This window comes from Anticarsia gemmatalis, chromosome 5, assembly GCF_050436995.1.
Source record: "Anticarsia gemmatalis isolate Benzon Research Colony breed Stoneville strain chromosome 5, ilAntGemm2 primary, whole genome shotgun sequence".
Taxonomy (NCBI): domain Eukaryota; kingdom Metazoa; phylum Arthropoda; class Insecta; order Lepidoptera; family Erebidae; genus Anticarsia; species Anticarsia gemmatalis.
Window position 1 is genome coordinate 4,125,521 of NC_134749.1, and position 22,485 is coordinate 4,148,005.

Genomic DNA, 22,485 nt, shown 5'->3' on the forward strand with positions numbered 1-22,485 from the left:
AAAAAGCTAGTAAACCTACCCTTTAGATTTTTTTTTTTTTTAATCGTGTTTTTTTACCGTCGTCTTATATCGTGTAGTAACGTAAATAAAACAAGAAATACGTTAACAGTACTTTTATTAATGTTTGTCACGACAATAAATAAGAAATGTTCGGACTATTTAAAATGAACCTTAATGCTGTCTATTTTAGTTCGTATTTCGTGTGACTGCTCCTTAGACAACTCTTGTACGTACAACTGGTATATACTTTTGAGCTTATCTACTTCTTCTGTTTTGTTGAGATCTGAAAAAATACAACATTTTAGGATATTATTTTTAATGAATTAAAATATATAGTACAGTTTTTTTATCTGCTATACATACTTCTACACAAAAGTACCCAAGTAAATGAATTGTTTACAGAATATTTTTTTTGCATTGGAATTAATTGCAAAAGTATTACTTTAACTACCTTTTAATTTCTTAACAAGTATTTCCATAATGTTGAGCGCATCCCTCCTGTGCCTTACTTGGTTGCTGTTTTCTGTAACAAAAATAGTAGAAAATATTACATGGCAAAATTTATTTTCTCGAGCGTACACGCACGTACTCGCCGGTTTCCAAGCGTACAATATGTTTTGGTTAAATCAAACATAGTTTTTCACACCTTACACGCACATACACACTCGGTATTTTTGTTTTCTTTGTTGTTATTAATATTAAGTAATACTTGCTGTAGTAACCTAGATAAGTAACAGTATCGCTCAAAATGAGGCTCTCATAAACCAGCGCTGCAATATCTTCGTGGTATTGCAGCATATAGCTGAATGAGGGCCTCATTGTTGGCAATACGTGCACATATTGTTCTCTTTTTTTATTGTTTATATTTGTTTATTGCCAACAATAAAATTATTTTCTTTCATTTTTCATTTCATTTCATTTTTAAATGAAAAAACCGCACCCAAATCGGTCCACCTGGCTAGAAAGCATGTTGCCATAGGCTTCAAACTTATAACCCCTCTCCTTTTTACATCGAGAATTAAAAAATATTACTTACTGAGCGTATAATCAATGACAGTAGCGACTTTCTCCGTAACATTAGCGACGGCCTTGTCCCTACTCGACGTTGTCTGGTTATCGGTGTCCATCGGTTCCCCGACATTGTCCAGTATCGCGAGTCGTTCTAACACCCGCGCAATGGACGCGAGGATGGCGAGCTGTGTCGAGCGGGAGCTTGACGGGTATGATGAGGTACAGTGATCGAAGAATACGCTTTGGTATTTTTCTGAAAAAATATCAATATTGAATAAACACTTTCCAGTAAAAATGTGTTATTGAAAATGATGTGAAATCTTATGAAAGAAAATGTGTGCTAAATACACAAAACATAAAGAAGTAAAACTATCTATATAATAAAGTAAAAGTAGCTTCCTAGTTAAATTGATTAGCATATATATTATGTTTTCAAGAAAAGTTAAAACCAAGGTTGATGAATAAAAGACCTCGGTACCAGCGTAATGACAAATACGACGTGATAGTAACGCTTTAGATTATTTTTGTGTATCATTTCAGTTCTCTCACCTTGCGTGTCTGGTTCTTTAGGCCACGCCTTCCCGAGTAGTTCGTACGCAGCTTCTTTCAACGCTGTCAGTTGTTCCTGTCTCTGTCTCGCACCTTCGTTGTCTTCTTCATCTGATTCCTTGCCCATTGATAGCTCGGACTGAAAAACAACAAAGTAATTAATATTGCAAGTTTTAGGTGTCGGCTACTTGCGGTCTAACGGTCAGAGTTCCGAGTTCTGCATTCAGTCAGACCGCGACGGTCAATATGACACCAAATTCTCAAAACTTGCTCTAAATACAATGCGAGGCGATGTGTTCGTCATCTAAAGTAAGTAAGGTGCTCAAAATAATAAAGCATGCGAATGAACCATTACATTTAACAAAAAAAACTGTTTATTCAGCCTCTTTCTTTGTCCCACTGCTGAGTAAAGGCCCCTTGAATTTCCAGTCCCATCGGTAGATTGTTGCGTCGGCCATCCGACCACGAACGAGCAGATCATCCCGCTATCTTCGTTTCGGCCTTTACCTTCAATAAAAAAAACGTTTATAATATGGTTAATGTTTACCTTAGACAATATCCCTTTAACAATTTCATATAGTTGGTGGAAGCTGTCCAGCTGTGTAGCGGAGAGAGCTCGTCCGAGCGCGGCGATGGCGTGTCGTTTGTACACCATCTCTTGTTTCCGTGCTTCTGTCAGTAGCGCTGTGATGCACTCCGCCGCTAGCGCCGGGGATACGGGGGCCTCGCCGTCTTTCACTCTGAAGATAATTCAAAATATGGTTTATCAGACGAAATAAAATATGTAGATTTCTAAACTTTTCTGTGCATTTACCGCACCACCTACATGTAACAAAAGTAAAAAAGCAAGTATAAAACTTCAATACCGTTCCAGACTAATCCAGACGTTGTAAAACTAGTTATATTTAGAGTAAATGGAAGGTTTAACTTGTAGATACTTATAAATTGTTAACTTCGTGGACTTGTCGCAACTACTGCTCCGTTTGGCCAAAACAAGAAAGATTTAAAAGTGACTTAGTATTGGGACGCTCGTCTAAACTGTGACCACCAACATTTATCTACCTTCTTAACTACTACATAATAATGTATACTCACGCGCACAACTCAGCAAGTGCTTCAATAACATGTTGTTTCCCGTCGAAGGTCTTGCCGTGCACGGCCGCCAACAGAGCGCGGATCAGCTGTTCCCGCTGCTCGCCCAGACCTGACGATACTTCTTTGCATATCGTTTTTATTGAGTTCGCTGCCTAAAAACAAAATAAAGCATTGAATTATACCACCAAGGATACCACTTATTCAGCTACGGCTACGAACTTAACTAGAGAAGTTAGCAGGTCTTTATTGTGTTGTACAAAAGCTTCTGTGGAAGACTTCTAGATAGAGCTGAAATGCATGGAAGTCTGAAGTCTTTTACAACTTATTAAATAGTAGTTACTTATTTTAATTACATTATTCTTGGGATTGTTAAAGTATCAAGGTTCCTCAGAAAATAAAATAGCGACGAAAATTGAGTTATCTATATTTTTCCAATTAGATGTTTAATGTCTTACTTGTATCTTCTTGGTCCAACTGCTAGAGTTAAGAGCTTTCTCGATCTCCTCGCGTATCGCGGGCAAGTGCTGCTTGATGCCGCTCTCTCGCGCCGGGCTTATGTCTGTCCATATCTCTTCGAACATCTCCACTGTTGTCGAATCTAAAATACAATCACAATGATTATCGTGATGATATGAACATCGTACTAATAAATAAAAAAAACAGTGCTGCCTAACGGTTGGGCGTGATAAAATCATTAAAGTAAGACTATTTTATTGCTAAAACTGATAGCGTGATCACAACAATACCACTAATGTATAATAAGCATAAAACAGATTTTTGTTTTTATATGTTAGTCTACACCGAAATGTTTAGTCATCATGTTTGGTGCAATAACTAACATAGTCACCTCGCCTCAATAACCGTAACACCAAGGACAAATATTTGTAAAATAAGCACGAGTTTCTGTTTATTTATTTGACGATTAAACTATGTAAATTGAACAATTAAAACCTCTTAATAAATTCAACATACCGTCGTCCTTAGGCGCGTGCATAGCCAAGAACACCATAGCAGCGATGACATTCTCATTATCTTTGATATGTTCTATCTTCGCCTTCGCTATAGATTTGAGCGTGAGTCCGATGGCTTGCCGGGATGTATCGTCTTCCTTCGTCTCGTATAGAGTTACTAGTTTCTTCATGAGCTTTTCTACTGATGAAAGCTGGAAAAAATGTAAATTTATAAATAACATTTTGGAAATGCTGCATGGCTTTGTATATTTTTTCTGTCGTGGATGACTTTCAAACATAAAGGAATCAGACTTTACTTTCAAGTAAGATAATACTTGATTGACGAAAAGAGCAGTCGTGAGTTTCTTCTCATAAAGATCTCCCTTTTTCGAGCTAGTGATTGATTCAGTAACGACTATTATAAACGTCAACGTTTGACCTAAATGAATAAATTATTTGATTTTAATTGATTGATTATTAAAATAAATTAAATTAAAAAAATATTATGACACAAGTTTAAAAACTTTAGGAGAATTTAAATCGCCAACAATTAACAAAGAAAATAACATCATTAAAGTGCTTATCTTTTTCACATACCTTAGCATAAGCCGACACTTGTCCAAGCGCCTCAGCATAATTCTTCCTAACGGTCGCATTCCTATCAAAAGTGCCATTAAGCAGGTTGTTCATGATCTTGCCCGCGACGGGCTCCAGGTCGGCTCGGAGATAATGTGCCGCTAGCACTATGAAGTGACAACACGCCACTTTAGTACCAAGTTGCGGGGACTTCATTAGTTCCAGGATTTTAGGCAGCATGTCTTTCATTACTTCGATGTCGACGTAAGGCATACACTGTAAATAAAAGATGGGTTTAAATAAGTTGTATATTCTTATGGAATTATAGAAGCTTTATCGTAATATGTGTAAGATTAATTTGTGATCAATGATTTTACAGGCAAATATACGACGTATTCATTCGTACACGCCCGTATACGTTTACATTCTCGTATTTCTTACTTACGAGAAATTTGCATAATATATTTATATGTATAGTATAGTATATTTAAAATACGCCTACAGATTTAAAACTACACTATATTATTTGTCAAATAACATGAAATATTGTTTCGAAGAGACATCTGTTAAATTACTAAAGTATTGTTTAACGTGTAGCTGTTAGGGAACAAATGTTCTATAGTTAATACTACCTTAACCACAGTATCAGTAGTATAATGATGTCTAGCGGCGCTGGCCCTCATATCGTCCAGTACGTCTCGAGTGGAGGAGTCAGCGAGCGCGGTACTGAGGTACGACAGCTTCACGTTCTCCAGGTCACCCGCCGCGCCCGCCAGCGCCGGGATCAGGCGGGACAGGAATGGCTTCAGACTCTCTCCCGCCGATGTTACTAGCTTTGATACTGTTTGTAAACTGAAATGTAAGATTTATTAACGTTAAGTTATTTAGAAACCACACATCAGTATTGACTATTGCGAAAAAACATGATGTATTAAAACCAATATAGGTCGTAGTTCAAAGTTTATTAGCTCGGGCACCATTTTTTCTCCAGTCAAATAACTCCTAATAAATTCTCAAAAATATTCATGGAATAAAGAAAGAATCACGCTGGACAGTAATAATTAAATTGTAATATAAATACCTGACGCTCCTAACTTCTCTGACTAGGTTGGTAATGCCGTTGTCAAGTAATATCGGTAGAATGACCGACACGATCTCCTTGCCGTCCTTGCCCTGACTCACGTCGGCCGCGCGGATACACAGCTGCAACATTACAAAACAGTTTTAAATAAACTAGTTATGTTAAGTGTAGTGTTATAACTGATTCATTTCAGGCGACGTTTTGGATGGGGCCCAATTACGCAATAACCGCGTGTTACCGAATAAAATTGTAATCATTTACAGGTGTGGAAAAGATCATCCTTGTAAATTATGACACAAAATACGGGTGCCATATGATTTGTAAGAAAGCAATGACTCAGAATAATATAAATAATCTAAATGATAAAAAAGAAACAATTCTATATATTTTATTTATTATTTAAATTATTTTATACACTGATGCTAAACGAGAAACGTACCTTGGACAGCACATTAGCAGTAGAGGTGGCCGCTTGCCTGGTACCTTCATGAACGTCATCCATAACTCTGAACAACTGCGACCATATCGTTGGCAACTGGTGCAGGGACTCGTGTAGACTTTGAGCACCTCTGAACAAAAACAATACGTTATTCATAATTTTAAACACAAAGTTAATATATGTTATTTGTTTACTGTATCATATAATGATAAAAGGCTTACCTCAATAAATCAGAGAGGGCGTTACAACACGACATGCGCACGCGCCACTGATTCGATGTCAGATTTGCCACCAAGTCGTCTAAGATTTCCTTGTGATACTTTTGGACCTAAAAACCATAGAAATTGAAAGGTTAAAGAAAAAAAAATTCATATCTGCCTGTTCCTATGAGAAAAAGGCGATTTATAGTATGTGTGTGACATAACTATTAAGGACGATCACTATTTAATATGCTGTATAACAAAACGTCACAAGTACAATTGTATGTCATTTAAATTGCGACTCTATTCACAAGACAATAAAGTACATTATTAATCGTCACTACAATAATTATATCAGAAATATCATGTTATCTTACCGTAGCCTGTGTGTTGGGCACGATGGCATGCCAGATGCTCTGCATGGAGTTCTGTATGCGCGGCGTGGGGTCGAACCGGTAGCGGTACAGTCGCGGCACGATCTTAGGCAAGTGTTCCGACAACTGAGCACCCGCTTGTAAAGCTATTGAGTGGAAACCGAACGCTGCTCCTAGAAACAAACAAAAAAGGTTAACAAATTGCTCAAATTTTCATAAAAATAAATTATTAAACATTTACTTTTTGAGGTTGTACATCCCTTATAAATTATTATTATTAGCTATAACAGCTTTTGCGTGCACGGCTTTACCATATTGTCGAACCGTGCATGCAGTTTTTTTGTTGTTCTAGCAGAAATGGCAAGTGTCTAAGCTGCATTACCTCTTTATTTCGAAAGCAGACTAAAATACCCAGATAAAGGATACTTTTTACTATACTGACCTTTCTTAGAGTTCCACATAGAGTTATGATGTGCAAGGTGCATGAACTTGTACAGTAAATCCGGTTGATTGAGGTCCGACGCCAGGGAACATAGCTCTTTGTATGTTGACAGATTCCCACTAGAAAAGAAGGAACATTTAACTATGATATTTTATTTAAAGGTCACAATTGAAATAATTATCGTTTTTCCAATGGTGAAGGAAAACCGATGCAACCTTGCAAGCCTAAGAGTTCTTTAGAACAGTTCTTGAAGGAATGCGAAGTTCCCAGCCTGCACTTGTCAGTGTGGTGGGTTCAAGGCATAACCCCTCCCTCATTCAGGGAGGAGACCCTTGCCCAGCAGTGGGCCATGTATGGATTTAATTAATTTATTTATAGAAATTAGAAAACTTAATGCTGTGTAAAAGTAACGTCATTTATTTTAAACTTTCCATCATGTAGAAAAGGCTAGTATTATTTATTATTATTTTCACAAAACATTATTTTTTTGGACGAACAGAAAATTTTTAAATTTATGTTTTGTGTAGTCTATGAGAAAAAAACTTAGTGAAAGTAAATTGTAAGGCGAGAAAATATAAGTGGTCTATTTCTTACCCAGTAGGTGCTTTCCCAAGCTGTCCTTCTTCAAATATCTTAGTATCCTCAGTGACCTGCGCCACGGAACGCTTGCCACTAGTTAACTGGTCTATGATCTGAGCCACTAGCGCTTGTTTCTGACTCTCTTCAGAGTTCTGGTACACGAGACTGAGGCCCTTGCTGGCCACGTCCTGGACTATCTCTGTGAGGTGAAATATTGATTAATTCGAGTAAAATAAACAGATTAAACTATATAAAAAACTACAATAATTTTATGTTTTTAACAAGAATACCGTCCTTAGTAACATAAAATAGTTTTTAAAGATCTAACATAAGAAACGACAGTATGAAGTAATTGGTAGCGACAAGTTATGGACGGCCCCAAAACTAGCCATTAAACGTTTTAATCAAGTCTAAACTCTTTTGTAGAAACAATAGAATTCAATATTCTATGTCGCTGCTCTTTTAATGTGATAAGCACTATAAGGTTTTACAGTCAATGATAAGATCCTAAATACACCGTTGTTGTCCTTTCAATGCGTTAAACAGTAAGTATAACATTTACTCACTCTGTTCCTAAAATAATCGAGTGTATTGCAATTGTTTGAATTTATAAAGATAATCACTTACCGCTGTTTTCAGACAAGAAGTCCATAAACACGTTCTGTAGTACTTGCAACTTGGTTTTGATTGGTTCACGCTCCGGACAATTCTTAAGTAGCGCCAACAACCAAATACTAGTCGCCTACACAAAAATACAGCAAGATTAATTAACTGTTATGTTGTTTAATAAATCTTCGTAACTTTAAATTAATAAAGCTGATGTTTTTTTTAAAATTCAATTACTTACCTGTTATAGATATCAACACTTTTTTATACATAAGTTTGTATAGTAAGGATATTGTAATATTTTACCTGTCTTGAGTGTGGATGTGGGTGTCTACCAATCTTGAACAGTTCTCCGAGCAACCATTCAAGTAGTACATCGTTCTCCTTCAATGCTTCCGTGTCCCTTACTTTAGCCGCACCCTGGATAATAAAAGGAATAAATAACAATACATGGACAAAATGAAAGAAACTAAGAGAACATAAGATGAAATTTACTATCTGCTAGATTTGATACAAAATTTTATTCTATTAGTAATTTACACAATGAGATTTCTTTTTTATATAGTACTCACCTCTCTCGGCAACTCAGTCCACAAGTCCCTGTTCTCATTAGAGTTGACACCTTCAACACATAACACTAACGACTCGCCAATTTGTAGATGGATTTCAAACTCTTTGCTCTGTAACAAAGAATAACAATCTTATATCCGATCACTTTCACTTTGCTAACAAAAGACCTTTAGATATTATTGGCATGTCGTCGATTAAAATGTACCTAATAAAGCTTAAAATTTTATATCAATTTAACACATTCTCCTGTTAAGAAACCGTATGGAAACAGTGGTAAATTTTAAGAAAAATAAATTAATGTAATAAAATCAATTCATCATACTAACAGCTAAATTGTAGATAAACTTAACCACCAACTTACATCTTTAGCCATCTGCAAGAATCCCATAACAATTTGTTTCGCGAAACTCAACCGTTCCCCGCAACACATCAAGCCGAGTGTATACAGAGCCCTCTCTTTGACCTTAGACGGCAACTTCGCATTCCCAACGATCTTAAACAGCCTATCAGCGACGAGGAACTTGGTGACGTCATCGTCTGTGACGTCATTGCTGTTGATGTTGAATGGGTTCTCGCCTTGCAGGTGAGTGGCTTGTTTTGATGAGCTGTCAGGGAGAGGTAGGCCGGAACAACGAACGAGGAGAGAGATGGCTGATACTGATGAGTTGATTAGTAACGTTTGAGGACTTGATAGGAAGTTTGCTGTGAACAAAAAAAATAGGGTAAATGTTATTTCTTTGTTCCATAACACCGATCTCACATTAGCTGATTATTACTGCATTTGAGCTTTCATTCAACGAACTTACCAAGTACTAAGCGTATTATCAACGCCATAGAAGGTTCCCATACACAATAGTATCATGCGCAAGTTACAACTTTGAAAAAGATTCAGTAGAGGGCTAATTTGTAGTGTTTAAATGTTTTATCCACTTTTTTCTAAACGTATAAAAACAAACAAATGTAACACAGTTCAAATTACTTCAAATATATGTTAAATCTTACCTAAAACTACAGCACCTTCTTTGTACGGCTCCCAATTCGCCGGCTGGAATCCTTTACCACCGAACTTTCCCCTCTTAGACAAAGCGATACACCTCTCGCACATATTAGCAAACGCAGCCAAATACCCGCACTGTGCCTCCAAACTCTTATTATTCTGTCCCTGTACCACGAACTCTTTGATATCTCGCTCTATCGCCGACTTCTCGCTCGTATGGACCGTTATGATAGCGTAGATGACGGCAGCGATGTCTCGAATGTCTTCCTTGGTACTGGTCGTGAATAGATTGCGAAGGAATGGGAGCAGGCTTGTGTATTTGGCAGCCATTTTTTCGGGAACGCAGCCTACTATGTCCAAGAAGGAGGTTAACGCCATTATATCTGAAAGTAAAGGAAACATTAAGCATCTATTTTGAAACTATTGTAGCCTTACTACTAGCATAGCCACAACGAAATCACTACTTATCATACAATAGATATTATGATATCATATAATAGATATAATATGCAAAAGATATATTTTATGTATACATTGTAAGAACAATATACACATAAAATCTCGGGGTCTAATGTTATAAAAATGAATCCAGCTATTCTGAGACCAAGTCATAAAGGCGATTTGATGAAATATTAATAGTCATAAAATTTCAATTCCAGTTAATACGATTGACAAGATGTCTTAACGTAAATGAATCGAAAGAATTTTGAGAAAATCGTAGCAAAAGGCGTTCTTTGGTATCTACATACCCCAATGAAGAAAAGGCTTGATTGTATCTTTCCTAATGAACAAATTCTTCATTATCTACATAAAATATATTTAAATTCATTTTAATGTACGTGTTCTACAAGATAAAAAACAATATTTAACTTAATTACCTGGACAAGCGTTCAACAACAAAGTAATCATGCTAAGATACTGCTCCAACACATCAGTTTCTAAGAGATTCTCGTAGAAGTATTTCGCTAGGATGGGCGACGTCGCGTTGGGATGAGTCGAGCAGTCCTTCAGGTCCGCGTCGTGGTTCAAACACATGCGCATGTAGCGTAAGATCTGAAAATAATTAACAAGTATAGTAACAACTAGAAGTCATGCAATACTGCCAAAATATATATATAAATTTGTACAAGGGAATGATTTCTTTTTATTGTGTTTCTATTCTAAGTTACCGAATTAATAATAATTATTGAGTATACCGTATTTACTCGTCTAGATTACGGCCAAGCAATTCGAGCACGCCCGTATACGCGCATTTGACTTCGTTTATAATTCTTCGCTCTCAAAAACAAAGTTTGATAATAATAAGAGACATTATTATTTTCACATTAAGCTTTAGACGTATACCCGAAACGAATTAACCGCAACAACCAGAAACAAAATGTATAAACAATAAAGTACCTCTTGATAAGTCATCGGATGAAACTGCAACACTTGGTTACCGATCACAAACCGATGCTTAGCGTTCGACCCTTTCTTCCTCTTCTGCATTTGTTCCCATATATAATTCACTACATCTTTGAACTTCGGCACTTTGAACTCGTCAGTCTCCGGTGCTCTGTCCTTGTCTTTCTTAGAGGCATCCTCGTCTATGTTCACTGTTGTTGTCTCTTTCTTTGACACGTTGTTCACTACGTCTTCGATTTCGTTGGGACGTGATGTGCCGTATAGACACTTTAGAGCTTCTGTTGCGATATCGTCTTGGCTAAAAGGAAAGATGGCCATTATTTCGTCATCAACTACAAAATTTATTAGAAGTTTAACACATTTTTTAACTATTTACAAATAGATATACGTAGAAATGTAGACTACATAAGATTAATATGTAGTGTACATTCAAAGAGTGCTTTTACAGCAAGAATGTCTAAGATTGATGATATCTATACTTATGTCTTGTACACGAAGTTTACTGTTAAGTAATACAGCAGCTAGCCAAAAGATTATTAGCAATTCCGAAATATAAGAATATATAATATACAACTTACGAATCTCCACTAGCCAGTAGTAGCAAGTATCGTGACGGCACATAGTCTTGTGGGAACACCGCCGCCGAGTACCGCATCGCTATGTACCGGATCATTGACTCTTCGCTCAACATGTAACTGTATAAAACATATAGACTTAGCTATCACAATATTATGGCAGAACTTAACTTAACTTTTGAAATACGGAAAAGAAAAATAATGAACTAGATACCAATTAAATTTCTGTTTAAATACTTACCCTCTTATTCATAAACACACTATGAACCTATTTTAGTTAAAAATCTATTAAAATATGTTTTCTCTTTTTTATTTCGCTAAGGAGTGAAAGAAACAAAACTTACTACTTTCATAACTTCATATATATTTATGAATAAGAGGGTTATATTTCAGGGCGCGATTGTTGATTTTGATACGAGGGTCAGAGATAGCTTCCTAACCTTAATAATAATTATTGTATCTCTTACAGAGTACAAACACTGATCGCAAGTAGAAATCTATTTTTATAATTTTTAGCTACCATTTTCAAATAATTTATTAAGGAATATTAGTAAACCGACTCACTGATCTAACAAGGCGAACAGCGCCAAAGCTTGAGGCTCATCGAACAGTCTCGCTTTGTCCTCGTCGACGTCCATTTTATCTGCTTGTGACGTGCTTGCCGTGTCTGATGATTTCACTGAAACAAATAATTAATGATCTCCAAAAATCTGAATAATTTACAATTGTAATAACACACTTTACAAACTTCTGAGTTCGAATTAATGAAACAGTATTAACAATAACTTTTCTATGATAGAACGCTTCGGTCATATGCAGAAATTGTAATTTTTTTTTTCTTATTTCTTTTCAGAAATATTGACGTGATAGACGACGATTAACCGCAAAATAATACTTAAATAAGCTGAATTAGTTTGAAAAATTGAACTTAACTGCCATTATTAAACAAATATTACAATTCCCAATAATAGTACTTTGATCTACCGATGTTTAAGAGGTTTTTATCGTTCTCTTCCCCCCAGTTCCCTCCTACCTTGAGTATTAATCTTGTAAGCGCCAGACATCTCGAGCAGCGCATCTCGTAGCGCGGTCTTCATTTCAGGCACCGCGTCAGGAATCTTCTTTACTAACTCCTCCAGTAACGCGAACTGGTTATTCAGGTTCTCGGGACATTTCAGTACTAGGCGACCTGGGGGGGGTTAAACAGTTTTGTTAATTGATTTCACAGTCTAAATGCTAGATCGATAGGCAATGCAATATGATCAGGTAAAAAAATGCCCAGCTGTTTATTTTTAAACCATTTGTAAATAGTTTTTGGTGTTGTATTTTCTTAATATTTTTAAGGGACCTTAAAATTCCTAATAGAAGCTTATTTTGAAATATGACGTGGGTACAGACAACCCCAATAAAATATTGATATAAACTAATCCATAAACTTTTAATAGCCTGATGCATTAACATATGAATCATGACAAGACACTAAAAATGATAATGTATTATTTTATTACATTCTCATAGTAACACCTGTAGAAATAATACATTATATTAGGTCGGGGAAAAAGTCTTTTCGTATTATAGTATGTATGAACTTGTAATAAAATCTCTATGTCTTCAAGAATCACATGTGAGTACACGGTTCAATAGGTTTTTTTCAGTGAGCTCGTGAGGACCCTAATATCGAGCTTTTTTGTGTAGAGAAAAGATTTTATTACAAGTTCATACATACTATAATGCGAAGACTTTTTCCCCGACCTAATATAAAAGTTATGAGTACAAACCTAGACACATGTAGGCTTTGGGATGATGTTCGGCGTGTTCCTCAGAACGGACTAGCTTCAGCAATCCTTGTTGGAACACCGTCGAGACCCTCTTCAGTTGTGTCTGGTCACCACTACAAACAAGAAAAGTTATATACAAATTACTGATTACACTGTAATACACCTTATCAAGAGTCAAAGAGCTCTCTTCTTTCTATATGGCAGTACTAAACAGGGAAGGCATAAGTGTTAAATATGGTACCTTCATATATTTTAGTTAAATTCTTTCAACCTTATTCGAAAATATATTTTGTACAGAATTTATGAATGTCTTTCTTCCTGTTTGTATAGGCGTTTAGTTTACTACTTACCCATTTATCACGTTCAGAAGAAATACTAGTGCCAAGTTTCGTAGTCGCGAGTTTGTGTTTGGATCAAACAACGATGAGAATACAACCTGTGAAAAATAAAATAACAGTTTTACCTACTTTTATAATTAATTTACATAAAACCGTCACCCCTGCTTACTGCAAGTAAGAGCTGTTTAGGTGGCTATATTAGGACGAAAGATATTTTACCTGAACACAATGAGGGAACATAATCGCCGGTCCAGTCGCCTTGTTCAAATATTGTATCAATTTCAATCGCAATCTCGTGCAAGCAGGCACCTAAAAAATTAAATAGAGTAAATGAGAATAAGTCTAAAAATATCTCAGAAACTGGCATTACAGTTGGTACAAATTACCTTGCGATCATCTGGGGGCACCTTCATACCACCCCAAGTGCCCAAATACAGGGAGTACAGTGGCGCCACCACTGAAGGCTGCGACCAATCTACAGAACTAAAATAAGTGATGGAGTTAATAATATATCACAGCAAGCCAATCACAATTTTTTTGTTTTATTTCTTTTGACATGATTTAGATTATTTAATACTATGAGGTTGTAAATGGTATTAAACAAATTCCTCTATATTTCGTTGTATTACTACATATAATATGGTAATTATTAAGTATTTTTAATTGAGAAGACTTACCTATTACATCTAATGAGCGGGCTATTAGCGTGATTGGCAACACTGAACCGTGAGTCGGCAGCCGCCACGATCAACGTAAGCAGAATATCGTTCATGTTAAATATGTCCTTACTTATGAAGTTCACTATCGATAGCTTCATCTGAAAGTGAAAATGATCATTAAAATAATGTTACATAAACTCCTTACTTATTTTATAATAAATCTCCTGATTGCTATTACGTCTGTACACTTTACGAATACTGATATGATACAGCAGATACTGGCCACTGTCAGTACAAGGCAGCCTTTTACAATATAAAAAACAATCTCATATGCAACCCTAGCAGCTATTTCTTTAGGAACTATTATTATTCTTTATTTACTATTACTACTGGATGAGTTTGCAGAAACCTTTGCCCAGCAATGAACAGCACAGGATATGCTAATTATGTTCTAACAACAAATGCATCAGTTTTTGTACTTCTTTCTTACCTCCTCAAGCTGATTAGGATTCAACTGGTTTTTATCAATAATGCGTTTATATGTCTTCATGCTCATTCCGGGCGGCACTTGGAATTCACTCTCACCTGGATTTGGTAATGCCCTAAAATAATAAGTCAAATTATTGACATGCAGTTTGAATTACGAGTCAAAGTTAACAATTAACCCAAAAAGTGCTATACTACATATAACACAAGTAGCACATTATTTTAATAGTCCTACTAATATTATAAATCCGAAAGTTCGTGAGAATGTATGTATGTACATATGTATGTATGGTTGTTAGTTACTCTTTCATGCAAATACTTCTGAACCGATTACGATTAAATTATAAGATAAGATGGTATATAGGTAGCTGAAGACCCAGAATAACACAAAGGCTACTTCACTTCTTACACTTCATCATAAGCTGAAAATAACATAAATATTTCCAATAAATCACCATACCTGTATGGTAATAACAGGACATCAGTGGCATACTTGAGTATCAGATTGGACAATTTTGGTTTCTCTTTTAGATTCAGATCATTCTCCTTGATGTCACCCAGCAGAGGCATGACTAGCATTAAGATACTGGAAGGAAGAAAAACAATCATTTATTACACATTAAGTGCAACTTAAGGTCTATTTTAACATTGTTATATAACTGAATAAATTTAATGTGACTGGCAGATGCTATAATACAAAAAAAAATATCACATTCAAAGTTAACAGTGTAAATCTTTTACAAAGGAATGAGCCTAGCCTATTACTCTGACAAACATTAAACAATAATAGAAAATCATATCTAATTTACCTATCTTGATGTCCCTGAGGTTTGTTCTCAATAGCCTCCAACAGACAGGGAGCTAAACTGATTTGTTTCTCACGAGGCAGTCTCGGGAAACCCATAGTTATGTAGATTATGGAGAAGTTCTGAAATAATGACACATTATAAGTCTATGCTAAGTTTAAGATTGTTTGGAACCTTTATTTAGTACTCTGTGTGTGATCATATGATTGGTGAAGACATTTTAATTTCTCATAGTTACTCAATAGATGAGACAACCACAGCACTAACATGCACTTAGATTAGGCAAAACAATTTACTAGGGGTAATAATAAGTATAACAAACGACTTTGTCCAGATCTAACTCTTGTATGTATCACATAAATACTTACAATAATAAAGCTATTGGAGGTGGTGTCCATGTACTGCTTCAGCAGAGTCTCCACAGGCAGCTGGACATCAGCCCGGCATTTGACTCTCTTGTTCACATGCACCAGCAACTCCATCACTTTGGTACGCACCTACACAAACAATAACATAACATTCTTACAAATAGGGTATGTTTCCTTTTGTTCATTGTCAGAACAATAACTCTCCATGGTACATTGTAGCACTGGTTTCTTTTTCAGGCTAACTTTTTATATTTCTTTTTTTTTTACCTCTGTCAGCTAAGGCATTACATGAAGGGGTTAAAATAATGTTGAGTTATAGCTTTGACTTAGGACAAAGCTAAAATTCCTTTGTTCAAAAGAAAGCTTAGGCTAAAAGAAAGTTAGACATAATTTGTCATCGTAAGATTAGGAATATTTAGATACAACAGCGACAACAATATCATACGAGTACCACAATAACAACACTTGCCTGTTCATGAGGGGATGACAATTTCAGGATTACGGGTGGAAGGAACCGAGTGAGGCAACTCTCCAGCTGGTCATCACTGTCCGCATTCCCGAGACGCAGGAACACACGGTCCAGGAGCACTACAACAAACAAAACTCGACTCTAAATACGCAGACAAACAGCCGGTCCAAAACGCCTAGGTTAACACTCTATCACACATCACCAAGCACCAAAAAATAATAACCCACTTACGCAAATCATTGGAACAATCGTTCCCACTCTCCGTCACTTCCATTTCAGACATTTTCGAGGTTTTAATTCACAATAACTTTGGTAAGTTTGTGTTGAAGATGACAAACAGAATTGAATGACAGAACAATCTGACGTTTACGTTTTGAGTTCATGAACGTTCCGTTTCAAGCAGTTTTTATAAAGTTTAGTTAAAACAGTTCATGTTTATAGAAAAATATGACTTGTGATAAAATTGAAATTATTATATACATTGGTAGCCGCGTAGGTTCAATCAAAGTACATGTCATAGGGTTTTTGTTTCTTAAGCAAGAGCAACCGTTGGTGGACAAATAATTGAAGCGACCAAGTGAGGGCAAGGCACTGTATTCAATTTATGTTCAGAAATTCACAAAAGCAAACTAGAATTAAGGGTGTCACACATGCTACGGTCTTGTGGGTAGTTCATGACATCTGTGCAGGCTGCGCAAATCGACTATAAGTTGAGGAAACTGCAGTCCATTCCCACACATGTGAAATGTTATTTCATAATTAACTGTAATTTAATAGAATATTCTAAGGAACATTAAAAAGAAACACATATTTAATTAGTGATCAGTATATTTATTTATAGATTGAGCTAGATACATAACATAGGTTACCAATAGTAAAGTAATGGAAGTAAAACATAGATGGTAAGGTAAAATTATAATAAATTGAAGCTTTCAATAAGGCAAAGGCATTTATAAAAACAAATGACACACTATTTTAAACAACATAACACAGCATTCAATCACTAATTTAATATTATAAAAACTTATAAAAAACTAATACTAAATTAATACTTAAATTTTGAATTCGATAACATTGAATCAACATAATATTTAGTTAATTAATTATTTATTTATATAATTTCATTTCTATCGGAATGTTTCGAAATCCAATGTTATTATACTAGAAACTCACGTAATTACCTAAAAATATTCCAACACTCATTATCAAATATCATTTGTATAATTATTATTGTACAATTATCATTGGTTTTACTGTTGCCAGAAAAATACTTTTTATAATGCCAACACAGGATTTATGGCTGGTCACATATTGTGCTACCCAGTTTTATTTTTCGTATTGAACATGATTTAAATTGGCAGAGAGTCCGTTGTTGTCGTGGTCGCTCAGAGATCCGGTGTGGGCACGTCTGCGCCGCTAGTTTTTTTTAGTGTGGCGACACACGACAGTTTGCGAACAATGAAAGCGGAGGCACCGAGTCGGACGGACAAAATATAAATCATATCAAAAAAGCATCATTTTTAACCATTTGTTATTAAATAAGGCCTACAGAAAGAAACTTTGTTTCAATCTGTTTCTTTTTAAACACTCATAAGTACAATACATATTAAATTCGTTTGTCTGTGGCTATCATTTAATCACCACAAGGCGTGATCATCACCCCGTCACGTTTATCTAATTCTAAATTGGGGCGATAAATCAGTACTAGCATGACTACTCTAGGCAAGTTAGCTTTCCATTGAATTCAGACTCAATGCCTCCGCGCCGTATGTCACAAAATATTTACAACTGTTTTGAGAGCACATACACAGTCACTTGTAAACACCAGTAACATCGGTTGTGTGTCCGTGGGCTATTCGATGCCGTGCGCGAAGATCATCACGAGGCCGGGCTCCACCATCATATGCTCGTCGACATGCGTATTATCACAGTGTAACACGAGCACTGCTTGCTTTCCAGGAACTCTTTTACACACGTATTTTTCATATAATCTGTTGACAGGAAAAAAAAATAAGTAGGTATCCTTATTTCCTCGAAAAATTATGAATCAGTAATAAATTGTACTTACAACATGAAAATAAAGATTTATTTAAAACAAACACAATTGAAACATTTTGGCATAATTTAGCGTAATAATCATAATTTGCTTAAACAATGAGTTTTTTTTAAAAGCTGGAAATTTTAAAAACTTAAAAGTCAATAATAGTTTTTACCAAGCATATCCTGATAATTATAATATTAATAGTAAGATAAGATAGTTAAATAATTTAAGGTTTGCTTACCGCCTATTGTTTTGTCGGGTTTCAAGTGAGCAGAGGCCGGGCGGCCACCGTCGTTCGTGGCAGTTTTCCATTAGGTCGTCTATTATGTGAGGAGGACAGCCAGATTCTGATAAACTTCGCTTGATCATCATCTGTAACATGTTCAGTACGTCATATTTTTTCTATATTAGTACCTAAGACACACAACGATTTATTTCGATACAGCCTTTTATATTTATCTTAATATTGTGCCAATGAGAACAGTATAAATAGATTTCCGTCAATCCAAACCAAATCGTATTCATCACATATAATGGAGCTACAGTAAAAAAATCTGGTTTAATAAAGTAACTTAAAAAATACTGACTTTCAAGTATCGTAACTGCAATCTTAAACTAATAAAAAGACTATTCTAATAAAAAGGTTATAGAAAAGCCGTCAACATACTACCTGTAACACATCGTCCGGGGTGGAGATCATGCCGCCCCAGCGCGTGACGCGGGCGCGCGCCAGCGAGTTGGCCCAGCGCACCACCTCCTCGCGCTCCATCTGGTCTGCCAGCGCGCGCATCGTCGGGTTCGACAACCGCATGGCGCGCATGAACTCCTACAACACAAACAACATTTAACAATAACAAACACAAAAATTCAAGTTTTTTTTTGTATTTAATTTTACACAAACCTCTGAAGGTTCACTACAGTAGTTTATGTAAAATGGAAAGTGTTTTGTGTGTCAAAACAAATATGACAAATTAGTAATAAGTTTTCCTGGTTTATTAATTGTTTAGCTAATAAAGAACTCAAACTAGGCGGAAACGGATGCCAAGTTAAGAAATATTGCGAGAAAGTGACGAGTCAAAGAATACACATATGTACATTTACACATTTATGTATAAACATACTGCTTATTACTCTATTGGAATTATTGCCTATTCATTGATTTTTATTCATTTAGCACAGTAAATGTATTCTGCAATTCATATGGATGGCATAACAACACCAGTGACATAATCAACATGCAAAGGTCAATGTGATTGCAATGAATATTTAAAAACTTGACTTTTAATTCACATTTCATTGTTGAGTCACCACAAAAAAGTCTATAATGCCTTGACAACATTTCGAAATACAGACACAAAGCACAATTCAGAGATTTTTTCTGATTTGTGCAATTCTTAATCTGTTCATTTTATCTCTTGATTGCTTTGCTATTAGGGGCAGGTAAGACAACAGAGTATAAGGCTTTACTTAAAAACTCACTAGCAAATATTTGTTCGTAAATTATGAGTGTTTTTATAATTATATGCAGTTATAAGTGGTACATACTATTATGTGCTAGAAGTTACACACAATAAGTTGAATGACCTGGTCAATTGTTTAATCTGCTTTAAAACAATATATTAAATGTAACAAATATTTTAACCATACTTTCCTGTATCAAGTATGATCAATAGACTAAAATAAAATATTTTTATTCAAGTATAAAACTGAAATAAATATTTTTTTACTTTTCCAACTTACTTTTAATAATGCTAGTTCTCTTTTATGTTCATTGATGACCAGTCTCTGTTCTGCTAGCTCCTGCTCATAGTCATTTAGTTTTCCTTGATGTGTTGCTATTAGTGCCCGTAATTCACGGACACAATTATGTTCTGCCAATTCATCTTTCGGTATCACCAAACCGCATCCTGCTTCGCATGGCATTGGTCTTTTGGGGTTGTATTCACCTGAAAATAAAGGTTTATTCACAAATATTTAATGCAAAAACAGGAAATTATTAGTTTTGATCGTTAATGTCCAGATTTTATCTTTGATGCTACTTATATTGTAATATTTTGTGTGTAATCTTATCTTGAACATGAAAATGCTTTAAACCTTTTGATTTTGCAATGAAAGTCATTTACATGGGCCTCTTTAGTTTGAGAATAGTATGACTTATTATATCAAATTGAGTTTAACATAAAAATATTCAAAAATATAGTAATATACCTTTCATCTCACAAAGTATGACTTGACAAGTTCATCAAAACAAAACATTGCTGAAGTAACATATCAAATCTTCACTAATATTATTATAAACATGAAAATCTGTATGTTCCACTATAACAGCTTACAAACATTTAGCTTCAGAACACTTGAAGATCAATGATCTAAAAGGCTACATATATTTTTTCAAATCAATCCCGAAAATATTAAAATTAGGAAGGCCCACAAGCACAGTTAACACAATTGTTTCCAGCTAGTACTGAAATATTTAGTTGCTATTTTCCTACTTATAATAGATTATTATGTACAGGATATATTTCCTGCTAAATGAGTATTATTTTAATTATAATATAAATAGTTAATTGCTATAAATTGTATTATCAATTTTCATACCAATTCATTACTTTTTTAGACAAGGAAATAAAGAGTTGTGCTTTAAGATTTACTAACAAATGAATGAATATTTATAGACTTAGTTTAATTAAATAAATAGTTCTCAACTTTGTACAGTTGTACCTTTGTGCAGCCATCAATGTACTTGTTTCTAAAGTAGGTAAAAATTGCTTTGTGATATTATTTTACAGCCATATATATTTTTTAATTAGTTTTATATTGATAAGGGATACTATCTGCTAACAGCTGTGTTTGAATATGAATTACTGTAAACATCATTCAGTATTTTTATCAATAAACAAAAACAATATTGACCTACTTCAATATCATTTTCTGATACACATATTGTATTGATGTTTTAAGTATAGATACAAACTTACAGTCAACTAAATGAGAGGCAAGTGAATCCAGTTTCAGCTTAGCATTGCACCCGTGAGGCTCATTATCACATGTAGTACTCAGCCTGCAAACAATAACAATCCATTGTGACATCACCATACACTTTCATTGATCAGCAAAACAATATAATTAGTGTTCTAGAACATGTTATTATAATAAACTATCCATTGCTATACTAATTGCAATAACTCTCACAAAGAAACCACTTTTATAGTTGGATAATGTTCATTAAATCATTGTACCACATTCCTATTATCAATTTTCAACCAATTACAGCTGTATTACAGTTAGATAGCCTATTAAAATTATATAAGCCCTTGCAAAATAATCTGACTGAATGACCTACAAACTGTGGAAGGGTCCATGACATGGTTATGAAATGTTCACCTTGATAGTAAATTACGAAGTATCCTTGGGACTGGTCTCAGCTGGCTTGCCGTGACTGCCTGCCGGTCTACTGGGCACGTTGGCTGGCGACTAATCCACTCTGTGATACACGCACGACAAAACGCGTGCTCGCAAGCTGGTGCCTAAATCAACAACAACACGAGTTCAATAACATTATCCTAAGGCACTAGATGAAAATAAAAGTTACAATATTGTCACAAACCTGAAGTGGGTCCTCTAAAACTCCTGAACAAATAGGACAAATGAGTTCTTCATCAACGACACCTTCGAATCTTTTGATTTCAAATCCCATGTTTGATAATTTCACACAGGATTGACAAACATCAGTCCGGTGTACTCGAGCTTGGAATTTTGATTATTTATACAATTTTTGTGAAGGAAATGCCAATAAACAAATAATAAAGTCAATTCAGTTTGCTTTGCTTTCCTTACAAATGATTCTGAGTCACCACAGATTGTAAATAATGTCAGATATAGAATCAGAATATCGACTACGTAGCTTCTATTTTAGCTCATCTCAGTTTTAAGTTTTAGTCGGATCAAAAACGGCACACGGTGGCTCAGCTCTAATAAAAAGTCATGGTAAATGATGCTTATTGCTTTTTTTATTCAATAAAATACCTATGCATAAGCAGGTCGGGATATTTTACCCATTTTTCTTAATTATAATAAAACTTTTCATCATTT

At 35.2% G+C, this 22,485-nt stretch overlaps 2 protein-coding genes across 3 annotated transcripts; both read right to left on the bottom strand.

Annotated features, from left to right (window-relative positions):
* Positions 1–98: 98 nt before the first annotated feature.
* LOC142972835 (proteasome-associated protein ECM29 homolog) lies at positions 99–16,706 on the bottom strand. Its single transcript, XM_076114173.1, has 37 exons — positions 16,584–16,706; positions 16,353–16,471; positions 15,884–16,012; positions 15,519–15,637; positions 15,170–15,295; positions 14,714–14,825; positions 14,242–14,381; positions 13,951–14,047; positions 13,784–13,873; positions 13,577–13,662; positions 13,227–13,339; positions 12,482–12,637; positions 12,013–12,127; positions 11,452–11,568; positions 10,868–11,171; positions 10,348–10,522; positions 9,475–9,852; positions 8,834–9,174; positions 8,475–8,582; positions 8,209–8,322; positions 7,924–8,038; positions 7,312–7,495; positions 6,718–6,836; positions 6,279–6,448; positions 5,923–6,029; positions 5,702–5,831; positions 5,263–5,384; positions 4,814–5,033; positions 4,203–4,457; positions 3,628–3,817; positions 3,111–3,253; positions 2,656–2,807; positions 2,108–2,300; positions 1,561–1,699; positions 1,037–1,264; positions 452–523; positions 99–283 (listed from the first exon to the last, which is right to left on the bottom strand). The coding sequence occupies exons 1-37, from the start codon at positions 16,633–16,635 to the stop codon at positions 156–158; spliced, it is 5,658 nt and encodes a 1,885-aa protein (XP_075970288.1). The 5' UTR covers positions 16,636–16,706; the 3' UTR covers positions 99–155.
* A 462-nt stretch (positions 16,707–17,168) lies between these two features.
* elgi (E3 ubiquitin-protein ligase NRDP1 elgi) lies at positions 17,169–22,266 on the bottom strand. 2 transcript variants are annotated; one of them, XM_076114178.1, is made up of 7 exons: positions 22,001–22,266; positions 21,778–21,920; positions 21,372–21,454; positions 20,134–20,339; positions 19,061–19,219; positions 18,635–18,765; positions 17,169–18,343 (listed from the first exon to the last, which is right to left on the bottom strand). In XM_076114178.1, the coding sequence occupies exons 1-7, from the start codon at positions 22,088–22,090 to the stop codon at positions 18,205–18,207; spliced, it is 951 nt and encodes a 316-aa protein (XP_075970293.1). In that variant the 5' UTR covers positions 22,091–22,266; the 3' UTR covers positions 17,169–18,204. The 2 variants fall into 2 exon arrangements, with proteins under 2 accessions (XP_075970293.1, XP_075970294.1); XM_076114179.1 differs by having other exon boundaries at positions 19,064–19,219; positions 22,001–22,265.
* Positions 22,267–22,485: the final 219 nt, after the last annotated feature.